This window comes from Vanessa atalanta, chromosome 11, assembly GCF_905147765.1.
Source record: "Vanessa atalanta chromosome 11, ilVanAtal1.2, whole genome shotgun sequence".
In the NCBI taxonomy this organism is placed as follows: domain Eukaryota; kingdom Metazoa; phylum Arthropoda; class Insecta; order Lepidoptera; family Nymphalidae; genus Vanessa; species Vanessa atalanta.
The window spans coordinates 224,253-244,747 of NC_061881.1; the positions used below are offsets into that span (position 1 = coordinate 224,253).

Below are 20,495 nucleotides of genomic sequence, written 5' to 3' on the forward strand. Positions count from 1 at the left end.
CACACTGTATTTTAAGTAATTAATGATATTTCTATTTTCCCCTTGGACTAAACTCTGTTAAGAGGGAGAACGATAAAAGAGCAAGGTGTAAAGATTAAACCTGCGATTTTCACATCGGTAGTCAAACCCGACACCGCACTTGAAGTCTGAGAAAAATAATCGCTTTATTTATTTTTTTAAGTAAATCGCAAATCGTGAGAACGTTCCGTAAAGGTGCAATTTATTCCGACGATGTCGACAACATCAATAGTCTCGCAAGTTCCATTGAGCGTGAAAAACCTGCGCTCCCTTCCTTGTTAACATTTTTCTTCATTGAAATTCTTTGTCCGTCCGCTTTGGGTTTCTATCCTCTTTAGGGATGTCCCTTTTCGAGAGGCACGATGCCGCGCTTGTGAGGCTTCATAAAATGAATGTAGAGATAAAGTATTATAGGAGAAATATGGTTTCTGTTTTGAAGGGGAATATATATTTATGATAAAATAATATGGATGCATAACTGCGAAGTAGAGCTTCTTATATATTCAGGTTTTAGTCTCCTCAGTCATAAGTTTGTCGCATTAATAGTGCAATGGTTTAAGGGTAGCCTAGCGATGAAGAAGTCGCAGGATGGATCCTGACCCCTTGGGCTATAGTCGTCCCCACTCCTAAAACAAGGGATAAGCTTAAAAGGAGGGCTAAAAAGGAATATTAGTAATTCCTTAATTCATTTGGGGCATTGCTACTATTATTTAAAATAAAAAGAAAAAAGAAACAAAACTATACACATTATTTCTTATTTAGAATCGAGTCAATTTTATAAATATATTACGTTTATTAAAAAAGCTGGACAAATTTGTTAAAATAATCTAATGATCCGACTATGATCAAACAAAATATAAAAAGATTTTATAAAAAGTGATTTGTCGATGAAACGAAACAGATCCGTTAACGCGAATAGGAAACGAGCCGAGCGCCCTTTGTACTTGTAATGAGGTTGCCTGACTCCGACGCTTGACGACGTAAATTGGATTTTGGCGAAACAAGTCGTTACCATCGTTCCAGAAACTGTTTGTGGGGAATTTGTAGCAAACAAGTCATCAAAATATCGTTTAAATAAGTTGTTTAATAGTATATTTAATAGTAGCAGGACCCCTGCTGGGCGAAAGCTTTCTCTCCTTTTAAGTAGAATATGGCACAATAAATATAATAAACCGAATATTTTATATATATTGTCATATTAACTAAAATGTTTTGTACATATACAATTATGTCAAAAGTTTACTAAGTGAAAAAGGCGGGATATATTAATAGATATGATATTTATATACGTGTGCTCCACAAATTGCTTTTGTACTTATTTTCTACGTTCTATATACGTTTTGGTATATTTCATATATAGAGCTTTTTTAAACAAGATTAAATTTCATCGTATGTAAATATGACTAGCACTAAAATTTTGCTCAATCGGTTTGTTAACCTCCTTGGTTATCCTCTTTTAATAGATCTCTAATACAATTCGTTACCGAAATAATCAAAATACGATACTATCTGTACGTCTAATATTGTCTCGTTACCAGCACCCAAAAATTATGCTAAACTTAAAAACAATCGTTTTGGTGAAACTACTTTAAAATTTATTTACCTACACATACTTAAGAAGTAAAATTTCTATAGATAAATAAATAAATAATCTGAAGAACATGAATACGGATCGATCGGCGCAGTAAAAATATTTTAGTTTGAGATATTAAAATATTTTAATTCCATTAAAACTGATCACTTATTTTTAAGTCTTCATAGTATTGTATTCAAAAGGACTCTGAATCGTCTTTGCCAGTTGCAGATTATGTAATATAATACACATCTGGGATAGAGGAACCATGTCAACCAACAGAAACAAAGATCGATCAAATTCCTTTTGAAAGCAAACGCCCATGTTCGGGCATTCTATTACTGTGACGAGGAAATGAAAATTAAATGATCATTTCTGTCTGTTGTCAGGTTCCGAAGTCCCAATCGAGGGTTGCGGCGAAAGGCATCAAGTTGCAAATGATCAGTAAGCGGGAAGACATCAGCATATAAATGAAGCGATGGTCGTAGTTTCTCAAGACAAATACATTTCTTAAGTCAAGTTAATTGAAAACAAATCAAGATGGCGGAGGGTCCGCAAACAATATGGCAGAAAATCGACAGTTCCGCGATTCCCGTCGTGAACCTCGAGGTGAAAGAGGTACGCGAAATAGTATGGGAGAAGATAAAGGAACCTACCTCTCAGAGAAAGATCATTCTAGTTATAGTATCCATAGCCCTTCTACTAGACAACATGCTTTACATGGTTATCGTACCGATTATACCAGATTACTTACGTTACATCGGTGCGTGGGGCGAGGCGGGATACGACCATGTCGTAACTCTAGCTCCTTACAAGGAAGGCAATAGAACCATAACACCGACAAAGATCATCCCAGCCTCACACGAAGGGCAGGATTCCGCGACAGGAGTTCTCTTCGCTTCAAAGGCGATAGTGCAGTTGATGATAAATCCATTTTCCGGTGCCTTAATCGACCGAATAGGATATGACATACCCATGATGATTGGGCTCATCATAATGTTTCTGTCAACGTCGATATTCGCATGCGGACGGAGTTACAGCATGCTATTCTTCGCGAGAAGCCTTCAAGGAGTTGGTTCCGCTTTTGCTGACACTTCTGGATTGGCAATGATAGCTGACAGGTTCACCGAGGAAAACGAACGATCAAAAGCGCTCGGTATCGCCTTAGCGTTTATCAGTTTTGGATGTCTCGTCGCGCCGCCGTTTGGCGGAGCATTATACCAATTTGCGGGAAAAGAAGTACCCTTCCTTATTCTTGCGTTGATATCACTTATGGACGGATTCATGCTGCTACTTGTAATGAAGCCGTTAAAAACTCAAATGAAGGAAGCTTCTCAGCCAAAACCTGCTAGTACACCTATTTGGAAACTTCTAATGGATCCTTACATAGCTGTGTGTGCTGGGGCCCTCATGATGTCTAACGTTGCATTAGCGTTTTTGGAACCAACGATCTCTCTTTGGATGGAAGATAACCTGACAAAGGATAATTGGAAGATTGGTATGATTTGGTTACCAGCGTTCTTCCCCCACGTTCTCGGCGTAGTGATAACTGTGAAAATGGCGAAAAAATATCCACAGCAACAATGGTTAATGGCTGCTGGAGGCTTAGCTTTGGAAGGATTGTGTTGTTTCATTATTCCATTTGCAAACTCGTATAAGATGCTGATGATACCAATATGCGGTATCTGCTTCGGTATAGCCCTCATCGACACGGCCTTACTACCTACTCTGGGCTATCTCGTAGATGTTCGATATTCGTCTGTTTATGGAAGTATCTATGCCATTGCCGATATATCATATTCCTTTGCCTACGCGGTCGGACCCATCATAGCTGGAGAAGTGGTCGAAGCAATAGGATTCACCGCACTGAATCTTTTTATAGCATTCAGTAATCTTCTTTATGCTCCTGTTCTCATGTATCTCCGGCATATTTATGATTTCAAGCCGTTCGAGAACGAAGCGAATATTCTGATGGCTGATCCGCCTGATAAGGAATATCAAACTTATAGCATGCAAGATCAGAGACCGGTAAACGGTGAATTCAAAAATCACTTAGAGTATACCAGCGTGCCGGGCGAGGGCGACTCCATGCAAGAGTCCAACGTCGACCAATCGAGGTATGACTATCAAGAAGGTTATCAAAATTATTCGCAAGGCTACGAGCAGCAAGGCTTTCAGCAAGAAGCATATAGTCAGCCACGACAGTTGCCAGCGCAACCGCAGCCAACTCCGAGCAATCCATTCAGGGCTCCAGGAACGGCACCTGCACCAGCTCCAGCTCCAGCACCTACGCCTGCACCTGCCCCAACACCGAATCCGATCAGGAACCCCTTCCGACAAGGCTTCTAGAGCAATTTAGTATTGTTGTCTATATTTTTGAACTTACTTGTTGTGTATTTATAAATGTCTCATATAGTTGATAACTTCGATCACTGAGCCGCGCCCAACCGGCGGCAATGTTTAACCTTTGATTAGATGTCTATAACTTTACTGTGCTTATAATAATCTCTACTGTAGTGTGTCTGCGCTGCCCACGAGATGACGTCGTCGTGTCTTAGATACTTTTAATTACATTAAAAATGTGTACACGCTATGAAGTCATTTTGTTGGCAGCGAGAGTTCTTGTTGATCTTGAATTGTTCAAAACTAATTGTTGCATCTTATAATATTTAGAACTAAGAGCCGATGAGGTCTCACGTTCATAATCTTTCCTTAATTTTTAAAGATTAATATAACTATGTATATTAAAGAATGAAACGACTGCAGTGCAGCTGAAAACGTATTTAAATAAACTATCAATGTGGTATTGTATACACGTTATCTATCAAATGAATATTCTCGAAGCAATTTAAGACATATTTAGAAGTATTTATATGTAGCATAGATCATAGGATTACAGATTGAAAATCATGCAAGAACGTTAATGAATTAATATTGATGTAAAGAGGTCTAACTATTTGTAAATTTTAAATGGCACTTGCATCTTTTAGTGATTTTTAACTTAAGAAATAAGCTATTGTAACGTACGTACTCGTATGCACTGTACAAACGAACTGTTCGTGCTTTCTTTAAGAGACTTTGAGAGATTGTAAACTTCGGTTTTAATCTGTTTACTAAGGAAAGCAAGAATTATTTTTAAATAAATTTAATGACTATGTTTTTTACGGATTTAATTAATATTTAAACAATGACGTTATTGAAATCATAAATTGGAAAAAAAACGATTAGAATCAAAAAGTCTGGTTCCAGATCTGTATTAACACGACAAAAACGATAAAAAACTACATCGTTTGACATATGGAATAGTTATATTTAATTCGGCGCGTCACGAAATATCGATGTTTATAGTTTAAATAAAAATTAAATTCGTAAAAATAAACGTTTTAACGAAGGAATAACGTTTACGACGTTAAATATTAGTCACGTACTTGAATGTCTAGTGCTTTAGCAATATCGGTGTTATATCTCGCTATCAATTCGTATTTAACATAATCAATTATAATATCAATTAGAGGTTTAAGATCAACTTGTGATAAAGTTGCAACCAAGGTAACGAAACATATCAGAATCTTTTGATTCACTTAGACTAAGTCGTAGTATTGTAAGTATTTTTCTCTTATTGTATAGTAGAGTTGTGCTGGTTTTAGCCGCGTAATATATCGGTGTATTGTTTAGCTGTAGCGTGTCAAGTTTGAAGAGCATTGAGGTCATTCGGTGGGTCAAAGAGTTCCTATGTGCAAAATAAGAGGCGAGTGGAAAGATAAAAGAGTATTGTTAGTGAACGGGAAATTGTGTGAAAACGTGTCTGGTCAAAGTCGTGAATGTAAATTACTTGAAAATAGAATAAAAGCCTGATGGAAACTCATCACCACCAACACAAATACGATATTTTATCAAATATTAATATAAGACTGTTCAAAAACATATCAAAATTAAAAAATCAACGAATCAATGAAGGCCGTTGAACTCCCGCCGCAATGACCTAACAAAAATATTCACAACTCGGTTATAATGGATACAAAATTAAAAATTACTATTTAATTGTACAAGAAAATGTGACGAGCCCGACATGTCAATTGAAAGAAAGTGTGTAAAGTAAAGAGATTAATGTGAATATCATTATTTAAACTAACTTCTTACAACGCTTTTGACTATATTTTCAATTGTGGATTAATGCGTACCTCCATTTAATTCAAACTCTGCGTTGTGCCTCTTTAAATATTGTGGTAAAAATATTCGAGAAGATTTCCGCTCTGTTTAATGGTATCAAGCAAACGGTAACAGCGATTTTATATCGGTTCAACTCGATTGGATGACAATTTCGTGAACGCATAAAATACGAATCAACACAAGAAGGCAATCATTTTTATTTATGAGGCTTAAAAGGAACGAGTAAATGGAATGAAAAAGGCTAAAGGAGCTACGTGATCAATGTCGTTAAATATAATTTCATATTGTAATTGTAAAACATTCGATGTTATTATAATATTTGGATAACATTTTAAATACTTTAGGTTATTCAAATTAACAAAAAAAAAATTAAAAAAATGTTGAACTTAAGAAAACGACCCAAGATTCCGGATAGAATCAAGATAAATAGCGGTAGTCATACTTTATTTTATAATGTTTTCGGAATAACAAGAACAAATGTAGCTCATGACAAATAGGTTTGAGGGAATAGTTAGAAGGTTGTCAGAAGTTTGTAGTAAAAACAAATACAGCTACGAACTTAAGTCGATTTCTGGGTCTCATCAGATCGGATTCACCGATAGTTCTGTCCCTATCTAATTTTCGGCTCCGAAATTATTATGACGTTAAGAGTATAGGTACGATATTTGTGAACAATTACAACTGACATCTTACCTAAGCCGTCTGACGAAATGTAAGCTAACATATAGATTTTTTCTCGTTACGTATATACTGGATTAAGCTTAATCGACGCATTCCGTAACTTTAATTCACAATTGAAAAAGTAGTCAATGTTATTTTGCGATTTTATTTCGAGGCAAGCGAAGATGTGTGTCTGACTATTTCCTCGTGGAGGTATCGGTAGCCTGCAAAGTACAATAGTATTCGTAGGGACGATTCAGAGCACATTATTTTAAAGCGCACGAATGTTTTCGCTCCCGACTTTTGTATGATACGTAATTGCATTTTCACGATACATATTTCATTAAATAAAACAAATCGTAATCTATCTGAGCACTAACTTTAAGATTAACTGTTTATTAAGAATATAATGCATCAAAAACCGCTAAATTCATATTATTATTTATGTTATTAAATGTTATTAACCTTTGTATTATAATCGTGGATCATTTAAATTAAATTAAAACTTGTTCTGTAAACAAAAATGGTGGTATATTGTTTATACAAAGTTTGACAGCTGGTGCAGCTATTTATATGATTTGTGAAAATGTACTTCTACGTCGGGGGCTTATTATAAGGTGGTTTTGCTAATTATAAAGTTTAAGGGATAAAATATCGATATGATCATAATTCCGATCAGATATTGTTTAATCGTAAGTTAAGTCAATTTCGTGTCAAATTCTCCCGAAATTCAATTACTTAGTAGAATATCAGCGCTGTGTGAGGCTTGCTATTAGTGGCTCGTGGTATCGTGGGTTTTTATTACTCAATAGCGGAATAACTTGCGAAAACAGTTTAGTATTACTTGATTCAAACTGATATCCTTTTAATATATATTTAATACATTAATTTAAATCCACGATGTTACGATTTTATCGAGTTGCGCTATTAAAATTTATCTCAATGAAGTATTTTAAAATATCTCTAACCGTAGAGGTATCACCAAAGAGGAGTAACATCGCGTACATATCACTAGGCTAAGATTATACATTATCTGTGAATTTTATATGTGTGTATTTATATATATTTGGATTATTATACATTTAAATTAATTATTCCTATAACGCACACGTAGATAAGCTATTTATAGCGATTAAGGACAGAGAAATTCATTGTAATTTTTTTTCATAGTTTATATTTTCTTAAAATTTTTATTTAAAAATAGTTTTTACATTTAAATTGTTTGTGGTCAGAGAAAAAAGAAATCATTCTGACTTGACTTTTCGTATGTACATATTATGTATTTTTTTCCTAGAACGATATTGCAACACAAATTAAAGCGAAGTATATCTAAAAAAATATATATTTATGTAAAAGTAACACTGTCCATCTGAAAATATTAATGCAATTTAAATATGTATGTTTTAAAGATATTAATATTTATCGTACATTTTTATTGCTTGCAACATTCTATATCGTACTACGTCGTAGGTACTTTAGGTGACTGTATGTATGTATGTATGTGTGTGTAAGTATCATAAGGAGTATTTTATTTATATAATATCAATGTATGTATAATATTATGAATATATATTGTGTGAATGTAACCTTTCTATTGAAATTTAACTGCAAATATAAATATATTTAATTAATTAACGAACATCGATAGTCCATCTTCTGAATAAAACCTTCTCGTCATATTGATGGACATTTATTAGTTTTTAATATTTTAAGAGATAAATTAAATATAATATGAATCTTCACTAGTGTGTGTGTAGTCCACGGTGTGTTTGCAGTTACTATTTCGACCTAGATCGACACCCGTCCGCTAGCTCTATGTCTTTCTAACTGTAGTTCATCTTACTTCTGAATCCATTCTAAAATTGTCTATAAATCTAATCACTAGACGTACAACATACTATTAGTCGAAAATTTATATACTTTTAACACACATTCCCTTCTCTTCTTTCGATCCCTTAATATCAATTGTATATGATAATTAATTTTAGAAAATTTTAATTCAAATTCTTCAATGCATGTACGACTAGTGAAATATTGTAACGTAATGTACGATTGATGTAACGTACTTTTCTGTAAGTATTTCCCTCGTGTGAATGATTAAATGTCATTGAGAAATTTCATTAATATCCAATTAACACTTATAACTTTAAGCTTTGTATGGATGTGTTGATGTAAGAAATATAGCTATTCGTAATTTAATAACTCACGTCTTATAGTTTCGATATAAAACATTCGTGATAAAATTATAGTCTTTAATGAGGCCACGCAAATGAAAAAATTGTATATTAACCTTTAAGTTATTAAATGTGTTGCGATGGTTTTGTTATGTACTCATTTTAAAATAACGCCTGAATGTACGATCATGATGCGCCGTTTTAAAAATTAATATTTTTAGTATTTTATGCTTACTTACTTATATTTAAGGCGTACAAATATAAAAGTAGTCGTACATTAATCGTAAGTTTGTTATTAAATTGTGTTTATTATATATATCATATATTAATTTAGTTAAAAATATTATAATTAAAAATGAACTAATTAAATATCGGGTATTGTCTGAATTTTAATTATCATTATATAGTAAATTAAACTGTATCGTGCTAGTAATACAGCAAGGGCTTTACCAATAAACATGTTGTTAAAGGGGTGGTTAGTCAAACAATGCTGGTTCTTTCTTTCTTATGTCAATTTAATTATGACAAAAGAGGTAGAATTAGCGCTTAATTAAACACCCGCTAAACGAGTTTTGTCAGTAAAGTCGTAATCAATGATTTTTTTAACTAAGAGCGATTATAAATTGACATATTACCTTAATAGCATAAGTACCTCATTCGTTTAAACTTGTGTACATATTAGTTTAGCTTCGGTAGTTTTAGCAAAATATTATAAATGACAATTACAGTCGCTTACAAAGTTTGATGCGTTAAATATAAATTTGCACTTAAACTATGTTTAAACTTAGTTTAATTCGGATTAAGGGAACAGTGAGTAAGATAGTTATGCCCATATTACTTGGGGGTTAGTTGTTTTGATCCGTGACGCGCTTTCGTATTTTTAGTTTCTTTATTTTTTTATATGATCAAAAATGTATGTATTCAAATACAAAACATGTTTGTTTAAATACAACGCGGACACGTAAATGTCACTAGAATTGTGAACAGTTAAAATTATGCGGGAATCTCATAAGAAACATCTTTCAGGTGTGATCAATATCTAAGTGTCTCTGCAACTAAGTAATACAGTCATAACTAATTTAATATAAACGCTAATTATAACATTCAATATATTAAAAACTTAACGTATAATTACATATAATCATGCATATTAGATACGTCTGTTACGTGATTAGAAGTCTCTATAGTCGAATGCTGTATAAATAATGTAGCATTTAAATTATATGATGTATATCTTAATATATATGTACTAGTAGCAATAAACATGTTAACGTCTTAATTATACATGTCAGTTAATACAAAGTATTTGGAAATCACGTGTATAATTAGGTTTTATCAAAATTGCCTGTCTTATATATTCTTGAAATTAGATTTTTAATATTATATAATTAGGTAGCTTCATTGACAAGCACATGTTACCGGTCACGTTTGAAATAAAAAACCAAATGTTATAAAATTGTTAAACGAATCTCAATCGTAATGTGGTGGGGATAGAGCGTAGTTTAGTGCGTTTGATTCGTGTTTGTCAATGCAAGCGGCCCGTAGAGTGTAATTCATTAGATTAACCAGTTAATACACTAATCGGATATTCTATCTAGTTGTATGTAACGTGATCAAAAATTATTCAGTGATCGAATATACTTGTTACATCAAATTTTGCTCGTTTTACTTATTCGAATGTCCTCAGAGACTACTGTTCTATTGTTGTACCAAATAAAATTAAACCGACACAAATATACTCGTACTTTATTGAAATTGGCACAAAGCACTATACAATATTATACTACCACCGGATACCACCGATCCGAACGATGATATGACGTCTATATAATAACTGTTACATTATGTATCCTGTATGGAAATTAAAAAATACTAACATTTTTTTTTCATAATAATAGTTTTTTATTGAGAAATATTTTGCTCTATTTAAAAATAATTTCATAACATCTGATTTTTAGTGTAAATACCTTCTCTCAGGATGTTTTGACTTCGCGGAGTCACGCGCCATTATAGAGCAAGCAAGTTGCTCTTATAAATATCAAAATACCGAGTTTGTTGGTATAATTTCTCGATAACTTATTCTGTTCTATTTAACATTAATTTATATATTATTGTTGAAGATTTTTAAATTTAAATTGAAATTAAGGCCTATATATACAGTATATGTCGAGTAAAATTAAAAAATACTGTAATACTTTGAGGAAAATCAAAATTACCTCGTGATGATGAATGAATGATCATGGATCGCACTTTTGATTCTCTAGTCGAAAAATGAACCAGCTCTCCTGTGACGAGTGGAGGCAATGTGACGAGGTGTTATACTTTTAATGAAGGTTTTTACATTATTACTTCAAAGTTCGGGTGTTTCAACTGCAAACTGAAAAAAGACATATTTTTGAACATTTGTATGAATTATATAAAACTTGTAATTTGTTGCTTTTTTTGGTGTCAGATATATACTGTCAAGTATAGTAATAGGTTTTACTATTAATATTCTTCTGAATACCAAATTGTTGCCTGCCCAGAAGCATAAACCGTTAATTAAATTTATTCAGACGAAATCTGACGGTATTTAATTTAATACACCATGTGGATGATACAACTGTCATAAGACCGAATTTATAAAGGCTGACAAAAGCTTTGGAGCTTAAATTAGAATGGCAGTGATGTCGCTTTATATTCAATCACATTCCGACACATTTCGCAAACACTGGTGCTATAATAGTTAATAGTTTCCCTGCGCCGTTACATCAAATCAAATCACCTACCACCATTAATATTCCAGAAACGTATTATCAGCAGCCGTCTATATACCTATTACTTTAAAATTTTAAAGTAATGATGTGTTGGAACAAAGTTTATACACGGTTCGAAGTTTTCTTCTTCTGCAGACTAAATATAATTTAATCACCGGCAGGCTACCTCATATTACCTTCCATATCGTTTAAAACTATAAAATTCACTAAAATGAAGTAACCGACATTGCAGTACTTATGTGTATAATATATATTACGTATTATGTTACCAGTTAATTCCTCATTATTGGCCACTAATGCTGAAACTCGGTCAGGAGGTATTCTTGCTTATACTTCACCGGTTTATTCAAAAGCATTTCAAATTATTCATAGTTCGTACCATCAATTAAATATCCTTCGCAATCCATGCAAATCAACCTATTAAGTACATCGATTTATTCGTTTTTGGCCAAACTTCAACTCTATCATCATTACCTTAAGGTATAATTTGTATTGATATAAAAGCTCTTTCATCTGAAAGTCCATTTAATCTCCCATTGAAAATTGAACATTAAGTTGTATTCCTTTAAGCACTGTTTTCTTTGTGCGATGTTTTAATTAGAGGGAAAATAATTGAATTTGAACTCTATAATTTAGGTTTAAGGCATAAATTCGATTAAGGCGATTTGATATTTGAAGATCAGACTGGGTAGGGTGCGGTGATGTTTTTGATAGTAATTAGTCTAATTGGAGGGCGCTACGTGTTATTCTGCGGGTAAAGTTATTTACTTATATTGTTATTTAATAAAATATTTGGTCTAAGAATTGTTGCAGTGTAACAATTTAGTGGCACTCGTCTCTTTCTAAAGTCTGGAAGGAAAGAAATGTCGGACAGAAGTAATGAGGCTAGTTTTTTCATATCAATTTTGATTAAATAGTTCCATATTAGCTCAGATCAGAATTTTAAAACAAACTAAACATATATATACTTTATACGCAACAAATATAAGTGTTCTCATACTTTTAATAGCCTATAAATCTTCCAAAACGCAAAGTCGTCTCCTCCTGGAAGGGTTGTCAATACTGCTTAAACTTTACTTCACGAGCTCTCCCGAGTACATGCAGAACGTCATCCAACGTATGCATCCTTGCAATGTTTTTCTGCCCAACTGAGATTAGGAGAAGTATAAATTCCCTAGATTGGTGTTTCCCTAGATTTGAAATACGATCGGTTTAATGCAGGCAGTTTGAAGGCGAAAAACGTGGCGGTGATGTAAAACGTCGAAACTGTGGGTTTTCGAAATTTATAAAATTGAAATTTATAATTAAAAAAAAAACAATATATGTATAGAGAGTATAAATATAATCACAGAGTTTCATTAATACCATAAAAATATATTTTTACTATTATAATAATTTCGCACCCGCAATATAGGTGTACACAAGGCAGTAGAGACTGGTTTTCATGGATACGCCACTCCGAGGTCCCGGGTTCGATTCCCGGCCGAGTGGATGTAGAAAAAGTTCATTAGTTTTCTATGTTGTCTTGGATCTGGGTGTATATGGTACCGTCGTTACTTCTAATTTTCCATAACACAAGTGCTTTAGCTCCTTTCATTGGGATCAGAGTAATGTATGTGATGTTGTCCAATATTTATATTTATATTTGGTATGAGAGAGGGGGCTTGAGGGCATAAGTCCGCGTCATCCCGTTTGCCGTCACAATACCTACGAGTCGATCTAACCCGTAAGGTGCGCCAATAGATGTTTTATAATATCTATATTAGATTGTTGATTTAATCATCTCATGGTTTTAATGGTTTGGAATTGTAATTTAAAAATATCTTGAGCGAAGCGTATTATTATAAATTGAAATAAATTACGCAGAGCGCAAATAAACAAGTATTCTACATTTTTAGGTAATTGAAGTCAAACAAACACTAGACTCCCCCACGCTCGCTCGGTCCTCAGCAAATAGAATCCTTTGAGGGCAGCCATCGATCCCTCTTGACTACTTTTGTATTAATTGAAATGTACCGATATATGCTGAAGAGCTGAAGTATTCATTGATTGAACGATTGAGGTCAAAACGAAAATATACCGTACAATGGTATCGTAATACGACATTATATTTTAACTGTTTCCTACTTTTGCTTTATATTCTATAAATTTGATCTTTGATACCGGCCAGTTAAGTGATTATCACTAAAGTCGTATTGGGATTTGCTTTTTGCGTCGTTCGTCTGGTTGAACTAAAACTTTGTGAATTCATTATTGCCAATTACGTTTTGCTTCCTGGCCTAGTAATATAATAATACAATAAGTATCGGGCAATAGACAACATCTAACAGGCATTTAAAATATAATTAATAATCGCTCCATACAAAATACCCTTTTAGATAAAATCGCTCCGTTTCCCCTTGATTACCATTGAAAAATCAAAAATGCTAATACCTACTATAATATTCCGCGTTTGAAAAATTAAACTTAGTTCCTTTGCTCTTTAAAATCGCCATTGCCACATATTTGTAATGTGTATTTTACTAACAATAATCGAAATGAAGTTCAAGAAGAAAGTTATAGAAGTTCTATAACTTTGTCACAGGATGACGTTAATTTATCCGATACCAGCAATCCTTTTCCTATAATCTATATAATCAATTATTTATTATGACTTCCATCACTTTTTTACATCTATTTAGTTTATTATCGAATAAACTAAAATTGGATTTAACTGATACACAATTTTTACTCTACAAAACGGTTATTCGGTTAAATAAGTCATACTTAAATTCGAAAATAATGAGAGGTGGGCATCGTGGGACCATGAAAATTTAACAAGCATCCACCCCGAGCTTCGAGCCATAAAATATTTAAACCTCCATAAAAGCGTAATAGCCGTCGGGGGCAAAGGCCCGCGTCGTCGATCGGCGAAATTTGTACCTTTTGTTTTGAAACAAAAATAAACTACAATAGAGAACAGAGTCTGAGATGTCGTTTAGGAAACGAAGTCAGACAGGCTAATGGGCTACCTTCCACTGATGGACTAAGGCCGCTTGTTCTCTTTTGAAGAAGAAGGCTTGAGTTAATCTAGTGGGTTGGTAGCAACGAATCTGGCAGATTTTAACTCGATGCACGCAGGATGACCTCAAAATGATTTCACTTGCCTACGACATGAATTATAAACACAAATTGAGCACATGACAAAATCTAGTCTGCTTGTTTTAAACCCGCAATCTCTGGTTAAGATTTCCTTGTTTTAACTACTAGGTCGTGCTGACATGGGCCTGGGTTACGATGTCGTCATTGTACTAATATTTTTTTTGAATTCTTATTATAGATGGAGATCGGTACTGTAATAATTATACACCTCTTAATATACCATCGATGCTAACCATAATATGATCTACGATGTCACATCGTTTCATTGCAATTCAAGATTCAAGAGTCCTGACGAGCAAATTGTTTCAATGTTTAGGTATTCTTTGATGTCATAAGATTGTAGTTATCACTCTGAACATCTTCTAATTTCATTATCTGGTACCAAGGAACATATTAACCTGAGAAAATTGCATTCCAATGTTTGTCGTAGCGAACGTAGCGACATCTACGTCGTAGCTTGCTGGTTCTATGTTATACTTCGGTGACGAACAGTATAAATAAAAATACCCAGATATCGATTACAGCACTTCACTATATTTAGCTATGTATAGATCATAGTCTGCCGAGTGTATATATATATATACATTTTACCCCATAGCGTACACTCATAATAATAAAAAAAAAATTATATAATTCCTTTTTAGTACACTACTAATTTAAAAGAAAAACCATACATTACTTAGTTAGACTAAAGTATATATTTTCTGTGAAAAATATAGTTATTAGTAATCTGAACAGGTTCCGTAGTTAGTGGTCCCTCGTTAGGGTGACGTTACGTGCGACGCTTCTAATTACCCACTAACTTAGTTTTGCACTTATTAACGCGGCTCCGCTTTCAACAAGATAAATTCATACGCTTCCAGCGTAGAAAGGAGAAATGAGTACTATTTTACTAATAATATACAAATAATATTAAAATAATGTATCTGGAGTTGAATTAAATCTTAAAAACAGAAAACAATATGAGTACTACAAAAAGGCTTACAAATTAAAATCGAATTACAAGACGTACGTCACGAAACACGAAAAATAATTTTAGTTATACTGTTTAAACACGTAAGTGAACATCAAGATATCTTACACAAATTAAAAATGATAATGAAGGGATGAATGAGATAAAAATAATGAATTATAAATCAACTTATTAGAGCAATTACAATTTCAGCTTTGTATTCAGTTTACCACTTTCTATTAATCTCATAGTAAAGCTAATAATATTTATAAGTGATGTTAACAAACTATCTTTTGAATAGGTAAGTAGTATTGGTACAAACTGTGTCAAAATATAACGGTCTGGTATAAAGGTCCCTAGCATTCAATGCAATAAAGATTGAGGGATATGTGCCGACGAAACACCTGCTCGATCGATCCGCGCACCTGCGTTGTCATAGCAACGACCCGCCCGAGAGTGCGACCACACTACAAGCGGACGCGATGGCGTTTCTTGCAGATATCAATGAGGAAATATTGTTTGTTGTTGCCATATACATTTTAAATATATAGCGGCCTTACTGATCTATCCACCAAGTCAAATCAGAGCGTGGAAGAATAAGCTTTCCCTTTGCTCAAAGGGGAGGTGGCTTTAACCCACAAGTGGGACATTTGCGGTCTGTTTCTTTACTTGATTTATAAATTTTACTTAACGAGTCTTGAGTTAAACACTGATATAACTCTACTCGTAATTATTTATTCGATATTCGAAAGAAAAACACACGATGTTTAAGTATTCTCTCTCTTAACAATATTAAAAGGAAAAGCCGTAAATAAATCAAACAAGTAATTACATAGCAATTATTTTTGTAATCTAATGCATTTGTAAAGCTTTGGATATTTATTAAAAATAATTTAGGTCCGCTTTGAATTTAAAAAAAGATTTTTTGTTTACGGTAGCAGATGTGCCTGATTGTCATTGAAAATTTTGTTGTAAAAACATTCTTACTCTTCATTCTTTATATAAGAGTATTTACCCTATTATACGTTGTTCGTAGCCTTATGGGCCGTAAATAGCAAACCTGTAATACTTTCTAAATGACCCCTCGCAGACATTTATAGTATCCGTCTCTAGAATATACTACTAGTTACTAACCATTCATTTTTCTTACACAAATGTTACGAATAATTGACACTTACAGCAGAATACTAATGTAGCTGTTAGTTATGTATATTATTGACAATCTGTTATCATGTTTCACGCTTTTATCGACAGTAAATCAATCGCGGGCATCATTGACATCAATGACTTCTATCATCCCAACCGTTGGTGTACCGAAAATTGTTTCGGTATTAACACACATAAATGTCACATTTTTATCATATATGAACGCGGACGGGCAATTGGGTCACCTGATGTTAAGTGGTCACCACTGCCCAAAGTCATTGGCGCTGTACGAAATAATCGCCATTCCTAATAGCGCCACCAGTCTAAGATGTTATATCCCTTGTGCCTGTAGTTACACTTACTCACTCACCCTTCAAACCGGAACATAACATACTAAGTATTGCTGCTTGGCAGTCCAATATATTTTGAAATCAAAATATACTTTATTCATGTAGGCTTTTACAAGCACTTTTGAATCGTCATTTAACAGAACTGTACCTACAGTAAAGTTATCTTCATAAGGTATGATACCTACCCAGACGGGCTTGGACAAAACCCTACAACTAAGTTAAAATCTTCTTAAGTCAAAATTTTCAAAAGTCTAAAATTTTTATGTGTGCGAAACAATATTAAGGATATGAAACTTATACTGACTAAATACATGTTAATTTATCATACCATGTTTTTATTAGCAGTTTTAACATTTGACCAATATTTTTATAAATTAAAAAATACGGAGGCCAATTTGACTATTTAAATTACTTGTTTAAAGCCTCAAGTCATCGAAATATACCGAATGCTTAAATTTATTTATAACCTATATTGATAACGAGTGCGCAGAACGTAACGTTGGATTTTAGCATTTAAAGTTTATTTTAGTTGTAAGTCGTGTGCATCTCTGCAATGGTTTCGACTTGCCTTCAATGTAAATAAAATGAATCCGCTACGCTTGTCGTTCTCACCGTCGCGGCTGCATCGACTGGGGTTGCGTAATTAAATAACCAGGAGTCCGGTCGATGTTTTCTTTTTGGACTCACATATCATGCACCACTCTGAAAGCTTTTAGGGACTCTTCAAAAGCTTTAATGTACGTCACAGTCTAAATAAAGTTACTCAATTACATTTTATTTATAAATAATGTAAAGTAAAAAAATTCCAATTGCTGGTCCAAAGATTTCTTTCTTTTATTCCTCGTTATTGATATTCTTGGCTTTTTATTAAAAATAGTAGAAAATAGATGACTTGTTCCCTATCGTAACGGTGCTGGCAAGCTAACTCACCTTTGCTACTTTATGAATACAGCTAATTTTGTTTTAAATTATTCTACAAATTTTATTCTTTTCCTCAAAAGGGAAAGGAAGCCTTAACCCAGTCGTAGGAATTTACAGGCTGTTATTATACTATACCACTGCGAGTACTTACTACTTTTATTCATTACTTTTATAAAGAAAAGGGATGTAAAAGATTTGATGTAAAAAGCTTATTCTGGACACAATAATTGTTTTTAAATTTTGACGCACGTCTCGCTTTAAATGTTTCATAAATACTCCGCGACATCAATTTCTTTAAAAATAAACAAGTAACCGGATCACAACGAAGTATGATGTGAACGTCATTCTAAAATATTTAATGTGTCTCCGAGCTCTGAAAGAGAACCGAGGTGATCCCCGTGGGAAGCGACACCTGGTGGGGTAGGGAGGGGAGTCTACGTACGCTATATTCGATGTCTAATGTTAATTTATACAATGTCTGTTATTATAAATGTTTTTAAACGAAGTAGGGGATCAATGGAAATTAATGTTTGGATTTCTATTTTGTTCTATTACGGGTTACTGTTTGGGTATTCTGTATGTGTGTGCTTTTGATAGATATAGACAAAACTCACATTGAACACAATAGTGTTGCTTACGCAGTTTGATGTTTGAATCGCAATGTTTTCCTCAAAAATTTAATCACATGAAAATTCAACTCACGGCCCGTGTGTTGTAACTCTTACTCGTACACATTGAATATTTTACTACACAAAGAACTGGCACAAATGGAAACAAGCTTAAATTCCTAAAAAACCATCAATAGAACACCGTTATATAATCTGAATGTAGAACAACGAATGAATGTAGTCGCGAACACATTATTGCTTAAACATTTACTCATTGGTTTAGAATCCTTTGACTATCATTAACATGTTTGTGACTGAATACCCCCTGAACGGCTTTGATGTATTTAGTATCTATGGTATAAATTGTCATTTTACATGTTGAAAAAGAGTAACTACTGAGTTTCATGCCGGTTCTTCTCGGTATAATCTACACTCCAAACCAGTGGGAGCTTCGCTTAATATAGTTTGTTAAATGAAGATTCAAAAGTGCTTGTTATATATTTTGATTTGATTTGACTCCGTAGGAAACGCTGCGGTCCAGATTTTATTAAAAATAAAATTATAATTTAATGAAATTCTTATTTTACTCTTAAACATCGAGACGGGAAGTTTTATTATTTAGTATAAAACGTTTGGCGTTACTATTAAAATAAAGCTGTGGAATAAAATTAATCTATCGTAATCATAGTCGAGCTGCGGTCACGCCTTTTATTGTTATGGTACATCATATTAGCATAGTAATTCTTTATCCAAATTGAACTGATCTATAACAATATATGTATTCCGAACAATATGATATATAATCCTTTTCGAACAAGGAATTTCAACTTTAAATGATATATAATCCTTTCCCTGCATGTCAGTTTAGGTGAGTTATTATTACTTTTTATAAACGAGGTTATATCGGAGATTATAGAATATACTCAATACGATCACACTATTACAAAGCCATTTTTAGTTTTCGTTTAGAATGTATATAAATCGGTTAACTAAGAAGAGCAGTAGTGTATATTTCACTATCCTACTATAAATATATGTAAATTGCGACAAACATAGACTAAATATCATCCGAGACAAACAGGTGTAGTCACTATGTTTTTCATCATCGCTAAGCACCAGCTGAGGTGGATGGGTTATATAGATTGGTGAGCATTAAATATTAGCGCATTTGATGAATACTTACACAAACACATGCAACCATTTCTACAGCGAGTAGAATGAAACTGGTAAATTCTTATCGGTAAATAAAATATAGATTTAAGCCGTTTCAGACGGAACGTGTTCACAAATTCAGTTGCAGCTGAAATTGAGTCGGAATTCAATTTTAAACTGCGCCGTACGTTTTATTGAGTTCGCTTTTAGTGCTCTAGTTTATTATTTCAAATGTTCAACTCGTATGTGTGCGTGTGTGTGAGCGCATTTGTCGGAGAACTAACGAAAGTTTTCGTTTATATGCTCGAAATATTCATAATTTAAAAAAGGAACTCATTTTACATAATATCAATGTGGTAGGGCTTCATGGAAGTCCATCCGAGTGGGTGCCTCCCACTCGTCTCATATTCTACTGTAAAACAGCATTACTTAGTATTGGTATTACTAGTGATTGGAATGATAAATATTTTATTAAATATCTATGTGCGGTGGGACGCCTTACCATCAGGTGGTTCAAGTGCACATCCTACCTAAATTATATAAAAATATACATTTAGTAAATTTCATATTGACATATGAAAGATTTTCTTCCGAAACGTACCGGTTTCCGCACGATGATATGCCTCACCGCGCGGGAAATAAATTAAACACACAAATAAAGTGCACGAAAGGTCAGTTTGCTTGCTCGGCTTGAAGCCCGCAATATTTAGTTAAGATTTACGATCTCTAATCACTGAGCCATTTCTGCTTTCGATATTTAGACTACTTCGTTGGTCTAGTGGCTAGATATGTAGGTCCTGAAGTCTTGGGTTCAAAGTGTGTCTTGTACACTCCCGTGCCCGGGGAGTGGACACACTGCCAAAGGTCGTAAAGG

At 33.5% G+C, this 20,495-nt stretch overlaps 1 protein-coding gene across 2 annotated transcripts in view; it reads left to right on the forward strand.

The window, feature by feature from the left end:
* Positions 1 to 20,495, forward strand: part of LOC125067393 (vesicular acetylcholine transporter) — a 59,706-nt gene that overhangs the window by 20,663 nt on the left and 18,548 nt on the right. The window contains exon 2 of one of the 2 annotated variants that reach the window (XM_047675965.1): positions 1,981 to 6,844. The exons of the other annotated variant lie outside the window; for it this stretch is intronic. Coding sequence (XP_047531921.1) covers positions 2,132 to 3,940 — 1,809 coding nt within the window. The 5' untranslated portion in view covers positions 1,981 to 2,131 and the 3' untranslated portion in view covers positions 3,941 to 6,844. Of the gene's footprint in view, positions 1 to 1,980; positions 6,845 to 20,495 lie in introns of those variants that run through there. 2 annotated transcript variants of the gene reach the window in all.